The sequence below is a fragment of the Filicampus tigris genome, chromosome 8 (assembly GCF_054856515.1).
Source record: "Filicampus tigris isolate MCC_2025a chromosome 8, RoL_Ftig_1.0, whole genome shotgun sequence".
Lineage (NCBI taxonomy): Eukaryota > Metazoa > Chordata > Actinopteri > Syngnathiformes > Syngnathidae > Filicampus > Filicampus tigris.
The window spans coordinates 23,989,264-24,011,470 of record NC_141224.1 but is presented as its reverse complement, the minus strand read 5'-3'; the positions used below and the strand labels follow the sequence as shown (position 1 = coordinate 24,011,470).

At 38.5% G+C, this 22,207-nt stretch overlaps 1 protein-coding gene across 4 annotated transcripts in view; it reads left to right on the top strand.

The window, feature by feature from the left end:
• LOC147144116 (myelin basic protein-like) overlaps positions 1 to 22,207 on the top strand; it is a 62,052-nt gene that overhangs the window by 10,077 nt on the left and 29,768 nt on the right. For 2 of the 4 annotated variants that reach the window (XM_086037864.1, XM_086037863.1), the window contains 2 exons: positions 13,389 to 13,447; positions 15,935 to 16,042. In XM_086037864.1, the coding sequence (XP_085893990.1) occupies positions 13,403 to 13,447; positions 15,935 to 16,042 (153 nt within the window). In that variant the 5' untranslated portion in view covers positions 13,389 to 13,402. The remainder of the gene's footprint in view (positions 1 to 13,388; positions 13,448 to 15,934; positions 16,043 to 22,207) is intronic. The other 2 variants (XM_086037866.1, XM_086037865.1) reach the window with 1 other exon arrangement.

Genomic DNA, 22,207 nt, shown 5'->3' with positions numbered 1-22,207 from the left:
TTACAATAGTGTATAAAAAGTCACAATATTGTGTAAAAAAACAACAAAAACACTCTTGTTGAAAATAGTGTGTTTTTGCACATAACAATAGTGACAACGAAATAGGACTGGCCTGTCATTTTATTGTCATGTGCTCCTCTTGGCTCAGCAGCGCAAAGTATCATGGTCTGTTATCCACAACGCTGTGTTCTGCTGATAACACAAATAACACTTTATATTGAGGCACTTACTTGGTAATGCAAGCACACATTGTGAATTGATCAACTTTTGGAGGAAGTCAAACATGTTATGTTCCACTTCATCTTTCGATTAGCGTGGGCCTGAAACGTAGGTGGCCAAAACATGCCTAATTCAAGCTAAACAGCACTAATAAACTAACCACCAGAGAGTGCTGGAACTGCACACATGGGAATGCAATTTTTATGCTTTATAAAACATTTATGCCTGAATTTTGGGGGGCTTGGAACGGATTAGGGCATTTACATGGAAAACGCGTCTCTACTTAGAACATTTTCTAGTTAAAGGGATGGTTGAGCCGGAATGGCCATGTTTTTACTAACAAGTTCATTTGATGTATTTTTTGATTGGGAAAATGAAAAGAGTTGCATTTTACATTTTATCAATAAATATGGGAGAAATTAGGAAATAAGTGACTTCATGAATAAGATTAAGAATAAGAATAATAAGGCCTTTATTGATCCCACAGTGGGGAAATTTTCAGTGTTACAGCAGCAAAGATATAACGCCTCTTGTTAATGAGGGAAATGTCCGCGCCCCCTACCGTTCTATCCTTGTTTGATCGAAGTCACTCAAGGAACCGATTACAAACTCTCCATTGAAATCATTGTACTTTCATTGCTTATAACGTTCAAAAATGGTGATCAATTGGCACCAAAATTTATGTGGACATCTCTACTAATGCCCACTTCAACATATCAAAACAATTAACCTCTCCGTGGCTGATTTATATGAGAATGAGGAAATGTGGAAGTGAGCAGAGCTACATAGATTTATGCTGAGCGCACACTGCTTCTTGACTTCTTTAAAAAAAAAACAAAAAAAAACACTGCATCTTTGCTGATCACGTGTAGGACGGGCAAGGCATTAAACACCAGTCAGGATATTTACAGAGACTGAAGTGAGAATGAGTAGACGTGCACATTTATTTGGATGAGGAAAGTTTTTCGACCTACAACACACCGTCTTATTTGATCATATGTACCAGCAGCTCTTATATAACCATCGGTAGTTTACAGCTGGAATTCTTCAAGTTACAGTATGTACAAATGAATAAGTAAGACAATTGAGATGGTAGTACAAACAACTGTACTGTGGCCTTAAGTTTTTTCATCCGTAAATGTTTAGTGCATTTTAAAATGGAACCAAAAACTATTCACTATGCTGAGTTTCACTAATACTATCAAACTACCCTATAAAATACTAAAAGAAATACTTGGAAAGATAGTTCACTTTTTTTGGGCACCAACCGTTTGTTTAAGGTAGTAGAAGGGAGTGAAATCAATGAGTAAAATTAGGGAAATGCACTGTGCTAAAAAAAACCTACTTCAATTGTTTTTATTTAACTTTATTCCAAAATGTTTTGTTTTGCTTCTCTAGTATGCATAATTTGATCTACGTATTGCAAATGTGGTATGAACCTGGAGAAAAACATGATTAGGAGCAACATAATTGTTTAGCACTTTATATTACGGTAATATATTCTAAGGTTATGTATTTTATTGTTAGGTGTTGCCGTTAAGGGTTTGTATGCCTCCATAATCCACAGTAGACTCTACTCAATATGTTAGCGTACCACAACAGGCTTCCAGACACGACCATCCTATTGTCGGAAATGAAATCGGGCATCAGCCACAACGTACTTCTTTTTTAGATAATCGTTTACCACGCTATGACAGGAAGGTTTACATACAGTAATTTTGTGAAATGCACCCGGACTTTTGGACTCTGTTGCTAATGTAACACTGCATGACAGTGATTACCTATAATGCTTCAGTTTTACATCACGGAGGACCTGGATTATCACTACTGCGCATGTGCGCTGCAGACCAGCAAACAGCTAGAAGTGCGAGAAGAAGCGTTTTCAAGAGCAAAACACAGCGGCAAATAATTACATTTATAAATAAACAATGTGTCCACTATTAAAATTGTCAACGATTTTGATCGTCGTCGTCATGATTAGTCGACTAATCTTGGCAGCTCGAGTCTCCTGCCGGGTAGGTTGTGCTGCTTGCAAAGTGCGTGCGGTGGTCGCGTAGTATCGATACCATACATACTAATAATGTATTCAGATAGTATTGACACTTTTCAAAGTATCTATACTTTTGACAACACTACTCTTTAATTGAATGAATTATACATTGATTTGTGTGTGATAAGACATAAAGACTGGTGTTGCACGGGATACCGATACCATTACGGTACCGTGATTTTTGGGCATCAAAAACAGCTTGACACCATTTTTTTTTGACACTGGCATTAAAAGAACAAACAAAAAAAACATGCAGCTCACCTACTCTCTTAAAGTCAAGTATACATAAGGTCAACGGCGCCTGTTCACCGACATATGAGGAGCGCCTTCATTCAATCCCAGGAATTATTTATATTTTTTTCAGGTATATTATCAAAGTCTAAATTTTGGTATCGTGACAACACTAGTAGAGACTAATTGAAACATTTACCACTTTTGCATAACATTGTAATTTATATCTTCTATTATATTTCAATAAAGGATTATGGAAGTAAATCTATCCATCATTTATGGATGGAAATATGGATCATTAATAATACTGTATTTAAAGTACTCATCTTTCACACAGTAAGAAAAAACAATGCATCTGTTGGCGTTGCAATCGATGAACTAAATCATAGCCTGCTGACTTGGCAAGAAGTTCCCATCCTTAACACATGCAATGTACAGTATTATCCAATCACACATCGGTTTTCTGTACCACTGATAATTCAGATCTCACAAAACAATGTTGGTGTTGCATCACAAGTACATGTGAAGGAATCTAAGCTAAGGTGTGATATCTCACTATCTCTAGTGAAATATGAAAATACACTGTTGCTTTGGTCCAATATGGATATACTGGATGAGTGAAAAGATGTTCGGTCAGTATAAACCTAAAAAAAAAGTGATATGCTTATGTTTAAAGAGCGCATTGTAGAGTTTGTGAAATCTGGCTTGAATATAAACACATTTATTGATCACGGCTACAGTATGGTGAGTTCAGAATGTCAAAACTCTGATAGGTGGAACCTCTTCTACTGATATAAATGTACCATTGCCTTGTCTTGCCAGGGATCAGAAAATAAGTCTTTCTTATACATCTTTTAAATCCAATTAAGCACCATTAATATAGAATTTAATGTCGCATCATTCAGAAGTACTGGTCAACAGCGATTTGCAATGACATGTAACAGAAGCTATGCAGTCGCTGCTGGCTGAGAGAGTTGAGTGTGTTTACCATTAGAAGTAGGGATGCTCTAAAAGCTCCAATGACATGACGTCATCTTGACAACGAGGAAGGATCGTCTCATTTCTGCTCATGTATGTCACTTCACAGATGCATTCCCTTCACATTATAAGTCACATTTGTTTTTGTAATGTGAACTTATACAGTACATAAAAAGATGATGTACAAAAAAAATCCCAAAAGGGCATCATGCCTTGCAGTGTGTAGATAGTCTACTTGCAAGCTCTGGCAGCAGGGAGGAAAAACGTTCGGACCGAATCTGAAAATGCACTTTTGAGCTCGTTTTGGCCAAAAATTGTCGGTGGATGAATTTTTAGTGCATCCCTAATTAAAAGGTCATGAAACATACTGCTTCAGGGGAATTTAGATGTTTTATTTGCCTATGTAGTCATTGTTGTTCCAATGCATGATCTAAAAAAAAAAAAAAAGATTTCACGTCCAAGTGGCTGTGGCCTAGAATTCTCTCTTGCCAGGGAATGTTGAGCAGAAGCTTGGCTTTGTTACAACACTGTGTGCATGATGTAATCCTCACCTTTTAGTTGATGAGGGATTTTGTGTTTTCAAACCATCAAATTCCAGTTTGCATGAAACCTGATGAACACACATTCAAGCATTCTTAGATATTCTAATATTCATATATTCAAGTTAAATTTTATATTCCATCGATGGCCTTTCTATGGACACATTTTGTGTAATTGGATTGGATTACTGGCATACAAGAGAGGATGCCAGAAGTTGCATCTTAACCTTCACATAGTTTAAGGCCAAGGCTCAGTTTGCCTGTGACTACTTGGCTGGGAAAGCCGCAGGAATGCGTCCCTCTGAATTTCTCAGGATTTTCTTCAGCACAGTCGGTGATTACATTACTCTCTCTTTAAAAACAGGCACATTCATACCAGGTTAATAGCAAGTTTTATACAAGTTCCCAAAATTGTGACTGAATGTGAATGCAGTGAACAAAGTGTTGAAGGGGATACAGCATACTGAAAGTGAGTCAACTTCCGTTCTCTCTTCCTCCCTCCGCCAGTCTCTCTTCTCGGTCAACAGGTTGAGTCACATTACCTGCAGTATAAACAGCCCCAGAGCTGTGATACAGTTTTTGTTGTGGTTGTTGTGGTTGTTGTTTGACCATAAAGGCACAGTGCTGTCAGTCAGCATAAGGCACTAGACTTACTGCATATCCTGTCATTTGCAGCAGGAGCTCAGCTTGCATTCTTCCAACAGTTCAATATTTTCACCCCAAACCATATGACAATGTTATAACTTGGCTTTTTAGACAACAACCCCCATGTGACTGTGATTGTCCATCTCAGTTTGTGTTGTGTCAAATACCAACGCCTGAGTAAGGAAAACATCCACAAGTTGCAATCAATTGGCCTCCAGACCAGCAGAGGGCGAGCATATGCCAAATCACAATTCATTGGCACATTCGGGATGCACTCCAAACCTGCGGGAAATGCTATAAGAGGGACCACATTCACCTACAGAGAAAAGCATAGCATGAAATGTTTGAATGAAAGCTAGCCTCCGCAACTGCTTCCTGAAACAAAGCATTACCACAAATCTTGATGAATTAAAAGACACAACTAGTAGCAAAAACTACTTTGAGTGTGGATGATGTGTTCCGAATAACTGTGTGGTTGAAAGAGGTGGGCATTTTACAAAATTTTGCCGGTCTATCATACATCAGCGGCCAGGGTACCCGTCCGTCCGTCATTCGTCTGTCCGTGATTTTCCGTGATGAACTGAATTGTAATCGTCAGTCGGTTAAACCCATCGAGAAGTCCGTCGGTCAGTCCCCCCAAAAAACGTCAGACACATTCACCTACAGAGAAAAGCATAGCACGAAATGTTTGAATGAAAGCTAGCCTCCGCAACTGCTTCCTGAAACAAAGCATTACCACAAATCTTGATGAATTAAAAGACACAACTAGTAGCAAAAACTACTTTGAGTGTGGATGATGTGTTCCGAATAACTGTGTGGTTGAAAGAGGTGGGCATTTTACAAAATTTTGCCGGTCTATCATACATCAGCGGCCAGGGTACCCGTCCGTCCGTCATTCGTCTGTCCGTGATTTTCCGTGATGAACTGAATTGTAATCGTCAGTCGGTTAAACCCGTCGAGAAGTCCGTCGGTCAGTCCCCCCAAAAAACGTCAGAAAAATAGGCATCCACTAGTGACGGACTAACGGTTCGCTAGTCAGTGATGGACTGACAGACGCTAACGGACACGGTTAGTGATGATTACACTGATGGGTGAAAATCCACTTCCGTTATTTGTCAGTCGTCTGCAAAACAGGAGTCATTGACGGTCTGATGGATTTAGGAAGTACAAAGCAGACGTTTGTTGAGTTGAATAATGTTGGATTTCCTAATTTAAACTGATGTGCTTCACTGAAACCTTTTGTGAATTTAACACTTAATTTAAATAGTCAACCAAATCATTACATTATTTGAGATGCGAGATTAATTTGGATAGATTTTTCTACAAATATATTTGTACTAGCAACATTTATTCATAAATGTACATTTTTGAACTTTGATGTATATCTTTTCTATTTTTTTCAACGTGTTCTACTCCAAATTATTCTACTCCAGCATGTTGTATCTTTAAGAAGATAAATAACCAACAAAGAAGAATTAAGTTGTCCTTTGCGTCCTTCAGCAATTCATCAAGTAGTTTTTCAAATTTGGGCAGAGTTGTGGTGGAAAAAAACACACACAGAACTTGACAACTTGAAAACAATATACCGGTACTTATTCCTCTCGCATGGGAGGAATGACAGGTTCCCAATGCATAATAAAACAAAAACAAATGCTTGAATTAGCAGCGCATAATTTATGCACAGTAGTGCTCATAGTGTATCAGTCTCACAACAGCCGTCGTTTTAACTAAAAATCTGTAATTGCCAGTATATTATATTCCAACATCTTTAGACTAGGCATGGGCAGGACAGATGGATTTCAAATTAAGTAATTTTTTTTTAGGATTAAATTTGCATTTTAGTATCAATGTTAAGTTGTGTAGCTGCTCACATCTTAATGGTTACGTAGCTTACAATTTAGTATTTGTGTAAAAATAGTTTGGCCTCTGACATGCCTGCCCACACAAATATGTCGACGTAATCTCTATTAGTCCTTGTTTAAAGTGCGTGTGTGTGAGATGACTATGGTTGAATTTGCATTATATGAACTTTAGATCCTAATAACAATTACTTGATTGTATTTATATATTTATTTATTTTATTTATTTTGGTTGGGTGGTGTTTGCCAACGAGTCCATGTGCCACAAAAATGTTTTCATTATTCTGGACACTTGCCCGTTTTCCAGATGCTGGGCTTTGTTTATGCTAACATAAGCAAGAAGCAGCAGGCCGTGGCAAACACTTGCCACTAGCGATGCTCAAGAAAGTGCGGCCAATAGCTGGAAGGAATGTGCCCACGAGGTCCAGCCCACTGGTTGTCATTTTAATGAAAGCCGGGGCTTGCCATTGGTCCAGCAGTATGTGGGGCGGGATGAGGGGTGGCTTACTGAATAAGGCAAGGCAAGTTTATTTGTATAGCACATTTCATGCACAAGACAATTCAAACTGCTTTTCATAAAACATCAAAAGAATTGCAGAAAGAAAAATAAAACATTAAGAATTACAAAAATCAAAATCATGTAGAATAATCAGATTAAAATGATTAAACGCAAGATAAGTAAAACATGAAAAATAAACTAAAAAAATACAGTGCAGATTTCATGCATAGGCGCATGAGAACAGAAATGTTTTTAACCTGGGTTTAAAAGTGTCTACATTTGGTGAAAATTTAATCTCCACTGGCAGTTTGTTCCACTTTTTTTTCAGCATAACAGCTAAATGCTGCCTCCCCATGTTTAGTCTAGACTATCTGACCTGAGTCCTTGGATCTAAGGGCCCTGCTGGGTTTATATTCTTTGAACATATCATGTATGTATTCTGGGCCTAAACCGCTCTGGGATTTGTAAACAATCAGTAGAGTTGTAAAAACTATTCTGTGTGACAGGAAGCCAGTGTAGAGACTTTAAAACTGCTGTGATGTGTTCAGATCTCTTAGTCCTGGTCAAAACTCTAGCAGCAGCGTTCTGGATGAGCTGCAGCTGTTTAATGCTCTTTTTGGAAAGTTCTGTTAAAAGGCCAGTACTGTACAGTGGCGTTCTACTAGAGATGAACGCATAGATGAGTTTCTCCTAGTCTTTCTGGGAGAGAAAACTTAATTCTGTTGATGTTTTTCAAATGGTAAAAAGCTGATTTGGTGACTCCTTTGATGTGGCTGTTGAAAGTCAGATCTGCGTCTATTATCACTCCAAGGCTACGGACTTGATCGGTGGTTTTAAGAGCCCGTGTCTCAAGATGTTTACTAATACCGAGCCTCTTCGCTTTACTGCCAAACAGAATGATTTCAGTTTTGTCTTCATTTAATTTGAGAAAATTCTATCTCATCCAGGTGTTTATTTGCTCCAGACACTGACACAGTAAGTCCGTCGGGCTACAGTCGTATATGTTGACACGGACACAAAGTTGTGTATCATCTGCATAGCTGTGATAATTAATGTTTAAGTTCTGTATTATTTGACCCAGAGGAAGCATATACAAGGTCAACAAAAGAGGACCAAGAACTGACCCCTGGGGCACACGACAAGTCATGGCCAATTGCTCAGATTCATAACTGCCAATTGTAACAAAATAACTCCGGCCTTCTAAATAGGACCTAAACCAATGAAGGACTGTTCCAGAAAGACCAATCCAGTTTTGCCAGCCTATCCAACATGATGTTGTAATCTATGGTATCAAATGCAGCACTGAGGTCCCGCGTGCTGTGATGTGCTTGGAAGCCTGATTGAAATGTATCAAGAATTTCACTTTTATTCAGAAAGTCTCTCAGCTGGTTAAATATGACTTTCTCAGGAACCATGGATATAAAAGAGAGGTTAGAAACAGGTCTATAGTTGATCATCAAAGAGGCACAGAGAGTCATTTTCTTTAGGAGTGGCTTAATGGCAGCTATTTTTAGTGACTTTGGAAAAATGCCTAATGCCAGTGAGCTATTACCCATTTGTAGGAGATCACTTTCTACTGAGGTTAAAACTTTTTTTTTTAATTCAGATGGTATCACGTCCAGACCAGAGTGCATGTTGTTGATTTCAAATGCTGAACTGTTTCTTCGAAGATTTTTAAATCAGCCATATTAAATTGTGACATAACATTCAAGTTATTTCTGTGTTTTAGACACAGGTTAGTTTTCCCGTTTGTCTGCGCAGTGTTAATTTTTTTTCTAATGGTTTTGATATTCTCGCTAAAGAAGTTGGCACATTTTTTGCATTTCTCAGTGCAGAAGAGTTCTTGGTTTATCTGTTTAGGAGGATTCGTACGTTTATCTATCATAAACAGTGTGAGAGAGTTGTTGACATTCTTGTTGATCATTTCAGATACAGTACCTAGTTGGAGTTGTTTGGCCTTGTACAGTTCATTATTAAAAGTATGCAGGCTTTGTTTGTTTGATCCTTAAGTTACTGTGACAAAAGCACGCCACAAAAGACTAAAAACATGGGGAGGGGTTCATGTAAATTAAGTACCGGATTAACATTTGAAAGATTATCACAGAATTCAAGGAATTTTCATAATTTCTAAAGTACTGTAGAACTACAAGTGCGAAAAAATAGAATCCCAAAAACACAACAGTTTAATGCATGGCACTGTCTCTGTTTGACGAGGAACTCTTGGATAATGGACAAATACACCAGAGTAATTTAAACATCATTTAACTTGATTTTTATTTAACCAATTGATGTCAGTATCCTCGAAACAGAAGGCACAGTTCTGAGACATCCACTGGATTGGAATTGAAAATTGTTTTATTCCACTCCTTAAAGCCACCCCTTGGTTGGGTCTGTTACACCAGGAAATCTGTCATATTTACACCACAGAATACGCTATTCAACCTTTGTGCTTACAACTCTCTCTCCAGGTTTAATGTTAAACCACAGTTTTACATTTTCCATGTTCATGCATACTAACGGTGATAAAATAATTTATTTATAACTGCCATAATTTATTCTGCCGCTACTCTCCTTCATACATGCAGGCCTTAGTGCGGCGGGGGACCAGCGAACTAAACGAACAAATACGACGACTGTAGTAATAATGTTAATAATAAAACGGGTCCATTGTAAACATTGCAATAAGTATTGCTTGTGTTAATAAAGCGGGGAGACAGCAGGCAGTAACGCTGATGTTTCAGAGCAACAGTGGGAGCCCTCAGGCTTTTCTCAGTGGAGGAGCTGTACTTCTCACCAGACATTTACAAGCTGACTGATCACTGTGCCGACATCTACTTCTTGGCCTCTTCTCTTGGTTGCATTGATAGTCCTCGTCACTTTTTCACCAAACTGACATTGTTAACCTGGAAAGGAATAATTATTTTGGAACCATGGGGGACAGGGACCTTATAAAGCTCATAAAACATACTATATATGTGATGTGTTACTTTTTTATTATTAAAATAAATTTACGAAAAAACTTTTCATTGAATTATGGGGTGTTGTGTAGAATTTTGAGGAGGAAAAAATACATTTGTTCCATTTTTGTTGTTGAATCAAAAGTAGAGGAGGCGTTACATCTGCTTCAAGTCTACATATTATATTATATTATATTATATTATATTATCAGTGTTGGGGGTAACGTGTTACAAAAGTAACGCACTACAGTAATGCATTACATTTAGGCAGTAACGACGTAATGTAACGTGTTACTCCGATTTTTTTTTTTTGTACTATTATTACAGTTACTGAGACTGGTAACGCGTTACAAATTTCAGGACCATAATACATATGTTGACATAATTTAGCAAGTAGAGCAGTTCACAACATCACTTGATTGTAAGGTATTACTTCCAGCAATACTCAAATATAAAGTTCTACCTATCCATCTTGTTAGACCAATTCTCAATTATATGTTATGCATCACTATTATTTGTGTGTAAATGGCAAATGGACTGTCACTTGTATAGCGCTTTTCTACTTTTGGTACTCAAAGTGCTTCACACTGTACCTCATCTACCTCCTTATGACGCAGCATCGGGAGTAACTGGGGGTTCAGTCTCTTGCTCAAGGATACTTCAACATGGTCACAATGGCCGGGGATTGAACTCACAACCTGCCGGTTGGGAAAGGACCACTCTACCACTGAGCCATGCAGCCCCCAGTGTGTAAATTAATTTGAGAATAATGATAATTTCATTTGTGGTTTACAGTCTGTGATTATTTATTTACTGGACAAAATATCAGTTCCAATATTTATATTTAAAAAATAAATCTTATTGATACAAATATTGATCAAAGGTAGTGATGTCCCACCACATCATAGAGTCGAAACATTTAATATTATAGACCACACTATATAGTTAAATATGCTCATAAGTTAACTTTACCAGCTAGAGTATGACAGCAAATTTTGCATTTTCCTTTTAAGGTATTGAAATCATTATTAAATAAATGAATCCCCGATTTAAAAAAAAAAAAAAAAAAAAAAAAAAAAAAAGTAACAAACTTGAGTAACGCGTTACTCTACAAATAGAGTAATATTGTAAAGAAACGGATTACTTTCACATGCAATTAACTAGTAATATGTAATAAATTACATTTTGGAAGTAACTTGCCCAACACTGTATATTATATTATATTATATTATATCATATTATATTTTTAGTATATTTTCATTTGCTTTATAAAACATGATCCTCGGCTTCCTGTGGGACAATGGGCTGATGACACAATTGTTTGAAGTGGAATTTGCAAAAAAAATTCTTTGTGGTTGGAGACGTCTTTGTAGAAATGTTAAATACATGTATAGCATTTATACAAATATGATACATGTAAACGAAAACGAAGCTTAAACATTGGATATTGTCATCTGTTGGTGCTCCTGTGATGACATCTTGTGTTTAAAGAAGACAAGACTGTCATAGACTTTTAAAGTTCCTGCAGGATCCATGTCTGGGGCCCACCGCCATTTACCTGGGCGTGGAGGAAATGGTTTTGCCAAATGTGGAAGTAGGTTGCGCATATATGCCGGGTTGGTCTCTTAATGTGTGATGAGTGTGGTTGTAGAACTGCTCCATAAGTAAAGTGCTTTGCGACAATTTCTGTTGTGATTTGGTGCTATAGAAATAAAATTTGAATTGAATCTATTCTGAATTAAATTCAGAGTTACCTGTGTATTAATCTATGTATATGAACCACCCCCCAAAAAAAAAAAAAAATCCATAAAAGTCAGTGAAAGTTGAACTGCGATATAGCGACAATTCCCTGCAAAAGGTTAAACTGGGAAAATACATTGCTCCTGCTGCATGTTTTAAACACCTCTCCTATGGCTTTCTAAATCACAGGACACTGAGTGGGAGAGGAAATGCTGGTGAATTGCGTTTGCGTATGTGTTTTTTCATTTGAGAAGTAATGCTGCAGAATTGTAATTGTAGGCTTTTATCAATCCCCACGCCCCAACCCCACCACTCAACAGCCTTTTCTGCCTTTTTCCACTATATTATGCAACAGTTTTTTCTTGCAAGTCCTTGCAGGATCACATCTCTGATTGTGTAACACTCTAGAGCAGGGGCGGAGCCAGAATGTGGCTAACGGGTGGGCCTTAAAATCAGGGTGGGCCTGAATATTTCTCGCACTGTCCCGATACGTCATATATTCAAGTAAAATGACAATCTGAATAATATGAAGTTCAGATCTTCCTTAGACAACCACAATTATATCATTCTTAATATTCAGCAAAATAAAATAAAAAAACACAAATTCAAAAATAATTTTATTATTGACTAAAAATGTAAAAGTATATCTTTTTTTCAGGAGTCTCACTGGGTGGGCAGTCTTGTCAATGTGGGTGGGCCTGTGCACACCCAGGCCCACCCCATGGCTCCGCCCCAGCTCTTTAGTGAAACTGGCTATGTGGCCTCACATTTAGTCTCTGTGACATCTTTCTATGCCTTACCCAAATATTAAGTTTGAGTACGGCACTTAATTGAACAACCACCCTTTGGTAATTGTATTTTTTTTCCGCCTTGTGTAATTAGCTAGAGGTTTTGCTTTATATTTTGGGTGGCTTGCTTGTGTATATAGACACCATGTATTGATTCATCCATTCCATAAAAGTACTTTTTTCAACCCAAATGTATCCACTCCGGTCAAGAACCATGCCCCGTACTGATGCGCTTCCTATAATGGAGCACCGTGAAAACTAAAAAGACAGTCCAAATATTAAAAAGTAATATTCACAAACACACATGTCATAAACAAAAGATAACATACCGTGTGCGCCTTGTAAACAAAAGCAAAAGCAAACGTGTTGCGTTTATATTTTTGTTCAGTGTATGTATATGTTCAAATAAGAGGGCTCTTTACATGGGTGCAAATTGCTATTTCCCATTACTACAGTTTAATTTTAGAATGAATCTTGTCTTATAATTTCTTTTTGAAAGCACTAGTCCCTTCAGAAATCCATTTTGTGTTTTAAGTTTTAAATGAACCCAAACCAATCAAACAACAGCACAGCAGAGTGTAACTGCTATTGAAACAGGTAGAAAACTTAACTAGAATCAAAGCTGTCTGATGGAAAAAGTGCTACTCATTTGCGTCTTGTGTTTTATAGCATATTACATACATACAAAGTGATATTGCATCCATTCCTAGGATGCAATCACAAAGGAAATTGTTTTTCATTGTGGAATTATCCTCATTGGAGCACATATGTGCATATTTTGTTCATACAGTAATCACTCTTCTTGTTTACATAAATATTCTGGCACTCTTTTTATAAACCCCTGGTTTTTACTGTTCTTTTATTTTTTTGTTCCTCCTTACAGCCGCAGTCAGCAGCATGGGGCAGCGTCTTGGAAAGAGAGAGTCACCATCAGACAACAAGGTACGAATTCTTCAAGGTGCTGCTGTGCCTGTGTGAACATTCGCTTTTATTAGTTGGAGTTTGGACTGATTGTGGACAAGCAGTCATGCTCCTTCATTCCCACTAATTTACTCACTGTAGTCAACTTTTCGAATCCCTTAAAATAATAGAGCACAGTGGGGGAAAAAAAGTATTGTTTTTTTCAAGATCCATTTTTGTATTTCCACTTGACTAATCTGTAATAAAATCTACTTAACACTTAATAGATTTGACCACCTATTACAAAGGGAACACCCAATTTCACTGAATTCTGAATGCATACTCTGTCGTTTTAACACAGGTGTAGTTTTCTATCTCTCCCTTCTACAACACACCTGTTTCAAATGATCAGCTCATCAGCAAGTTCTGCAGGGGCCTGATCCCGATTCCGATCGTTTGAATCAGGTGTGTTGCAGGAGGAAACCTCTAAGACATGCAGGAGGGTGGCCCCTGAGGACCGTAGTTTGACACCCCTGTTTTACAATTCTGAACAGAGAATATTAGAGCTTGCTTGCATTGAGCTGAACAAAAAGGTTACTTATTGTTATGGTTAAAAATAATACGTACACTTTGTGTCAAAAAATGAAGAGGGAACAAATTTATCCTATCTCCATCCATCCATCCATTATCCATACCGCTTATCCTCACAAGGGTCGCGGGCGTGCTGGAGCCTATCCCAGCTGTCTTCGGGCAGTAGGCGGGGGACACCCCGAATTGGTTGCCAGCCAATTGCAGGGTACACAGAGACAAACATCCGCACTCACAATCACACCTAAGGGCAATTTAGAGTGTCCAATCAACTTACCAAGCATATTTTTGGAATGTGAGAGGAAACCAGAGTTCCCGGAGAAAACCCACGCAGGCACGGGGAGAACATGCAAACTCCACACAGGAAGGCCAGAGTCGGTATTGAACCCACGACCTCTGAACTGTGACTCGGACGTGTTAACCAGTCGGCCACCGTGCCGCCTTTATCCTATCTCTTATAAGTAAAATTAATTTTACTCATGTGACTGTACAATGCATGATAATACTGATGCTATACAAGTAGCTATGATTGAAGATGGAGACAATCTGCATGTGGCTACTTAATGGGTTGCTAACACCCAGTGCCAGGGTTCCAGACTAATTTTTTTTTTACTAGGACCACCGTGGCCCTTAATGTAAAATTTTGGGGGCACATACTGTAAATCAACATGTGTAAGTATTCACATTTCCACACATTATAGATAAATTGGCCGAAGTGTGGAGCAGGAGTTTGTCAACAAAATATATTGACAAATAATAAAAAAAAAAAAAAAAATCCGCAAATTCACTGGTCGCAAATGTTGGAGTTGCTAGAAAATTTACTTGCACTCTCAACTTTCATGGGCAAAATGCAGTCCGTTTTGGGGCAGTCCACAGCCCTGCCCATTATGCACTCTTTACATTATCCTCTAAACCAGGAGCGTCAAACTCATTTTTGTCGCGGGCCTCATCATAGTTGTGGTGTCCCTCGGAGGGCTGTTTTGACTGTGAACCCATACAAATGTATGATCGCCTTATATCACATATACCCAACAAATTGATGGATAACTACTAGTTTTGAAATCAGAAGCCAGTAAATAGTTTGTTCAGTTGTTTTTCAATGTATTTTAAAGGAGGAATTTGTAACAAATGCTTGCAACATCTCATATGTTGTGTTAACAGTGAGGACAATTTCAAAGAAACACATCAAGTCAATACACATGATTTGCCTTCACGGGCCACATAAAAAGATGTCGCGGGACGGATCTGGCCCCCGGGCCTTGAGTTTGACACCTGTGCTCTAAACAATGCAGATTGACAACCTTTTGAAGCTGTTACAAGAACTTCTCTGTGTACCCATTTTACAGAGATTGGGGACTTGAGTCATATAACTTGACTAGGGTCAGACTCGAGTTGCTATTTTTAGCACTTAAGACTTGATGCCAAAACATGGCAATGACTTGACTTGACTTGAGACTTGATATCTAAGTTACTCGATTTGACTTCGACTTGAACTACATGACTTCACAAGTCATCTTGTTTATAGTTTTAAATTTGCATTTGAACACAGTTTGCCTTTTTAGGAAAGAAAGCAAGAAATAAAGTAGGGATTTTGTTCATTCACGCCAATCTGGCAACCCAGTCAGCTTCACTCGTATGCGTGAAGTGGCGACGTAAACACCAACAGCGTCGGAGAAACTCCGAGGATCACTAATTATGATTAATGGATTATTTTGTCCATGACGTTGGCAAAAATAGGATGATAAAACGCATGGTTTGCACCTCACGGGATGAACGTGCAACGACGACGTCTAACTTCATTTGTCATTCCTGTGAAGTGGTCAATACTAACCAGGAATTGAAAATCAATGGAAATCTCCATGTAGATCTCGGAGTGTGTGGAAGTTAACTATTCAATCAGAAGAACATTTTTGGGGTCACATCACTTATGTTGCTTGACAGGGCCAGGCTTGGAAAGTCTCTTCCAGTTCATCCCAAAGGGGTTTGATGGAATCAGGGCTTAACCATTCAAATCCATCCCAGCTCAACTCATCTAAACCTGCTGTACAGGTATATGTCATACTGGAACCCAAAGGGGCCTTCACAAATTGTTGGATGCATACTGTTGTTTGAAATGTCCCAAGTAAAACAACTCAAATTCACCAGTTTCTAGCCTGGTTGATTATTTAAAATTTTGCCTCAGGCACGTTATCTCTGGTGTGTATTTACCACAGAAATAAGACAATGTGGAAGTTTGTGTCATTCTTATTGTTCTTCTTCTTATTATTTTAGATTTTTATTATTTTAGTCAGTGTTTCGCTACATCGGGCTGGATTAATTGTTAATTGCATCTGTAAGCAGTTATGGTTTGTGATGGGTTAATTTCTTTCTGTCAAAGACTTGTGTCAGCGGGTGGGCAGCAAGAACTGTTTGAGTACTAATTAATTATACTTGGAGGGTTCAGTATGGATCAGTAGCTGCTTTGAACTGGGTGTCTAAATAGAAGGTTTGCTTACATAAGGGTTAATGTTTTGTATCAAACTGAAGATTATATTTCTCATGATGATTACATACGTTTTTGAACAACTCACAGTCGGCACTTTGATTTACCAATGAAGGTTCTCTTGTGTGCATCGGCCTTGACAGAAAAATTGTAGTTTCTGTCTCAATTGCATGCACACTGTATTTTTGAGCGAGACCTTTGCAACATCGTTCTGTTTCGTTAGCTGCGGACATGACAGGCCAGACGCTGATGATGTAGGTGTGAGTGTGTCGGGGTCAGTTTGAAACGGGACATTGGAACACATGCAATTTAAGGACATTATGTAATTAACCAGAGCCTTGCTTAAGTTGTTATTGTCACAGCCTTTCAAAATCAGAGAAGCTATAATGAGTGTGGGCCATTACAGGTGAGATGCTTCTCAGCTTTGTAAAGGTTACAGGCTCGTTGTTGTGTGGGTTATTGTGAGAAGGGAGGGAAAAAAAAGAAAAAGATGTCAGCCAAAAGCATTTTCCTTGCGGACTTTGCAGTTCTGCTTATATTTGGCTGCCTGGCTGAAGCTTAATAAACAAAGGGATTGTGTCAGTGCATTGGGAAAAGGGAAGTCCAAACATGTCTCATTTCATCCTTTCATTTGGCGGAAAATACGGTGGACAACTGTTTAGCATCATAGTTCAGAGGTTGTGGGTTCAAATCTAGCCTTTGCATGTTCTTCTCATGCCTGCGTGAGTTTTCTCTGGGTACTACAGTTTCCTCCAACATTCCCAAGGTAGGTTCATTGAAGACTCTACATTCTACAATGTTTGTAAGTGTGAATGGTTATTTGTCTATTTGTGCCAACCCGTGAGCCAAATGAGAATAAGCGGTACATTGGATGGATGGGTGGATGAAAATACTTCTGTTAAAAGCAGCAGATTGTGTCAAGTGCAAACCGTCTTGGGGAGGCTTGATGGCAGCTGGAGAAAACCACAGCCAGAATAAAATGAAACATTATAGACAATACAAAATGTAATATAGTAATATTGTTAAGTAAATATCTCTTAGAGCATTAATCAAACTGTACAGTACATTATTCTCTTTCTAAAAGTGGAATATTTGCTGTAGATCTTGTATTGGATGTCATTATATTGTGCAAGTGGCCATAAAGTTGCAGCTGCTCGGTATACAGTATATCTCAGTTTCTCATTTGTTTCCTTCTGGCTTCACGATAGTAACATCAGTCGATAGTTCTCTTGCAAAACAACTGGTAGTCATAGCAACCATCGGATAGAAACAGAGCATGACCGAGTGACACAGGTTGTGTTTTTGTGCTAGTTAGGTCTGGTTTGCGATATCCCTTCCAATTTGGAAGGGTGTAACATCACTCCCTTTTCACACTTCAAAACTAGCTTTCTTTCAGTTAGTAGTTTTCTAGCTCTCTGGAGGATTTGGTCTCATTGGAATGTATTAAATAACAACTGCTCCCGTACAGTATTTCTTCAGAGGAGAGATAGTCAACATAGCATTGCACACTCGCCTTATTGTGACACATCACTTCAAGATGGTTCCTGCTGAGTTGCTGTAAAAATGATTTGATTTTCTGCAGTCTCAGCATCGGCATGTACTGTACTTGAGGATGTGGCGTGAGGTCATTGGGCCACTGTGCATTCAGACTGCCTGTGCCTCTTGTAATACTACTAAGATGGTAAACATACTGCGGTAAAAGCAGTGTATTTTACTAGTCAAGTTTCTCCAGTGTCGATCACTTAGAATACAAGGCCGGGGTGTCGGATTGCCTACCGCGTTTTATCAGATGAATTACATTGGCCTGACCATTCTTGTAAGGGAGGGATTCACCACTGCTGCAGGGAGTGTGAAAGTTAATTATAAACTGTAATCCAAATAATAAATCTCAGTAGGAAACTAAATATTGAAACAAAATAAGAAAACCGACTGAAAATGACATATGAACTCTCCAGATGAGGGAGCCTAAGGCCCAGCTTGACACTCTGCTGTTGTTCAAAATGTGAGCATTGTGACCAACCCACTTGACTTTTTCCTGGCTGTCTGGGTGGGTTGTGTTGTGACACGGACATCTTAAAAATAACTGTACTGTTAGGTTCAGGGATGCACATATGAATTTTGGTATGTTTCTCAAATGAGCATCAGAGGTTGGTGTTTGGTGCTCTTTTTTTTTTTTTTTTTTTACCGACCCGCCACTCTCACGGCTGAATTTAAAGATTTAGACAACTGATCGGCAAAATAAAGCCCGCGTCCGGCCCATCCACGGTCTGGCAGCCTTTATTAAGTCCAAACAAAACATACTGTATGCACTGCTTTAAGTTTGATGTCCACTTGTGACAGTAGTGCAAGCAAACAGGAAATATATTTTCTCCACTTGATGATTGTCATGGGTCACATTACCAAAACAGATTGAAAACGAGCAAAAATACCTCGTAGATAATTGTGATCTATGTTTGACAGGGATGGGCACTTTACCCTGAAATCGTTGGTTCTCAGACAGGTTTTTAGGTAGTCATTAATTTCACTTTTAAATGAGACAGAATGAACTTTATTCAATCAAGGCACTTTACCCTATTTTGCCGGTCTGTCCTCCGTCCGTGACCTGCGCACCCTTCCGTCCTCGACCCTCCGTCCTTATTCATAAAAATAATCGTCCACCGACCCTGTCCATCCTCATCCTTTCAAAGCGCATCCGTCCTTACATTCCGTCAGTCAGCTCTCTACATGCATATTAGGGCTGCTAAGATTAGTCGACTAGTCATGATGACATCGGCGATCAAGATTGTCAACAATTACTTAATAGTAATTTATTTATGTATTTACGTTTATGTGTTTATTTACCGTATTGGCCCGAAGATAAGACAGTGTTTTTTGCATTGAAATAAGACTGAAAAAGTTGGGGTCGTCTTACATTCGAGGTCTAGAGATTATGCCCATTTACGGCGCTTGATGGCGCCAGATATCATTGAAGCGAATGCTGAACTTGACTCCGCAGGCCAAAGCAACCTCTGTCACGTGAGGATGACGTGCTATGGGAGGAGCCAGAGGATGGGATTAAGGACAGCGACACTGAGCACAGCGAGGCAGATAATTGTTTGTGAGGAGTAATGTTCCGTCATGATAGATCTCAGCTACTCTCAAGTTAAACCAGTTTGCATTATTTTATTGCAATGTTTTTCCTTATTCAGATTTGTTTCAAGACTACAGTTACAGTTAGACTTCACTTTGATGGTTAATGCAGCTATTTCAATTTTGTTGTTTGATCACAATAGATTGGTTTATTTACATTTCAAAAACCAGAAGCCATTCATTTACGAATGGGATTGCACTTTAGTTGACATATTTAAATGTTCAGATATTAAGATTTGAATGAGGCAAAATAACATGCCCTTTCTCTCAAATATATTGTTATAATCATTTGTTTCAGATGTACTGTAATTATTTTCTGTATAAAAATTAATATGGTGTTCGAAAAATGTTTTTTCAAAGTTGAATCTTGAAAAAGAGGGGGTCGTCTTATAATCAGGGTTGTCTTATATTCGGGCCAATACGGTATTTGGCGGTTTGTTTTTCTTTTGATACATAGCCTATCATTCAGAAGGCCAGTGACACCATAGGACTGAAGCTGGAGACGTTTGAGTCAGTGAGGGACCAGAGCAGAGATCACTGAGCAAATTGTTTCCATCATGGGCAATTATCCACATCCTCTCCATCCTCTGTCACACTGTGCAGCAGAAGAGGAGCTCTTCTCCAATATGCTCATTCAGCTTTGCTGCCAGAAACTGTGTTCTCCGTTACTGCTTGAAAAAAATTCCAGGATATCCTACGAGGCTCACAACACGGTCTCGTGTATATTCTGATGCATTTGATTGGCTAAGAGACCGAGAATGGGTTAGAAATGAATACAAATAATAAATACGTACTCGCTTTCCAGGCCGTAAATGTAGATATATGCAACTGTGCTTCCCGGCTCTAGTGGTAGAAACACGATAATACACTGGCCTAAATGCGTTAAGTAACTGTGGTGGAGGTTTGCAATGTTTATTTATTTATTTTTTGCACCAACATTCAAACATGTTTGGTAGTCTTTTTTTTTTTTTTAACTTGATTCTCATGCATGCCCAGATGAGATCTGCAAGTTGCATATATTCCTTCCCACAGACTGTACAAACATTACTTTAGCACGACTACACTGTGCGCATTTATATCATCTTTATCATCTATATTATGTTATGTAATTCTTATGAATCCATCCAGTGGTAGGAGTAAATTAAATATTTTATTGCAGCTGCGATGCACCTTCCAAGTTATGTGTTACTGTATAAGGGAGAGACCTGACTCAAGCCAACTGATTCTTATTTAAAAATAATAACATGGTCATGTCAACATTGTTTGCCTGAATTAAGCCCAATTTGAATAATTTCTTGAGTGGTTGTGAAATTCATTATTCACTATTACCCAACACATTTGAGATTGGTTGAAACACACATGATCGTTAACATTCTACAATGAAAGCATGACATTGTGCACACCTCTAGTAATGATGTTAATTTTGACAATTTAACTTCATTTCAAGCAATAGTATAACATCTTATACTGTATTGTACCTGCCTTTTTGCTCTTGGTGTGCATCTCAATACAGGAGGCACATCCTTCACAGAGGTGAATTGGAGCATTCTCATTTCAAAAGCTCCTTCAATATGAGTTATTTTCCTGAATTTGTAGGATCCCATGAGAGGATCCCTTGCATTTCAATCTGTTCGAAGGATTCATTGAACTTTCATGTTGGATTTTTCAAACATGCGTAGGCAAGAAATATGCTAGATGAAGAAGGCTCAATTTTTTCCTGGTTGCAGTAGAGGTATTTCATTGACATTGACATTAACAGTTGAGGGGGTCGTAGTTTCAGCACATTCGGTGAACACTCTGTGATCTAAAGCGAAGAGAATGGCGAGCCACTAAACATAGCAAACACACAGACAGGTGTGGACTGACCAATAGTATGGAATTGTGACAAATATGAAATTGACCACATTTTGACATGGAAGGTTTTGGCCTGACGTTTGCAATATGTTTCTCTGTATGCATATCTAACATAGAGCATACATGAGTCTTAAGACAACAGGTACAAGAGTGCTGCTTATGGTCACTATCATGGAGGACTTGGTACTTATACAAATTAAAAATGAACTCCTCCACCCCTAAGCACCTTCCTGGTGCCGCAGGTCTGCGGACAAGACGCTACTGGAGGTGCAGAGTTCTAAGCGGAGCCTCAGAGGGGATCGATCCTTTTCAGATGCCGGTCCTTCCCTCTGAAAGGATCTTCCATTAAATGTTAGGCCACGCCCCTGTACGTTTTTAAAACGTGTGAGACTGACACTGTTCTGCTGTTTTCCGGTGTCTACTGAATATGCCTGTAATAATTTGTGTTTTAATTTTTTGCGTTTATTGTCTTTGTTGTTGTATTATTGCTATTTTTGTTAAATGTAAAGTGCTTTGTTACAGCTGCAGCTGTTGTGAAATGTGTTATATCGTATTATCAAGGATCAAGGGTAAAATGTACACTCATATATTTTTTCAGATCCAGGTACAAATTGGCATAATTTCTGAGCTGAGAGGTCACAAGCAAAGAGCACAGCATAATGCAAGGCTCTTAGGATAAATGGAATAATTGGCAAGATTAATCTTCCTTTTCTGCTTGACATGTGCCAGGGTCATGTGATACCTCACTT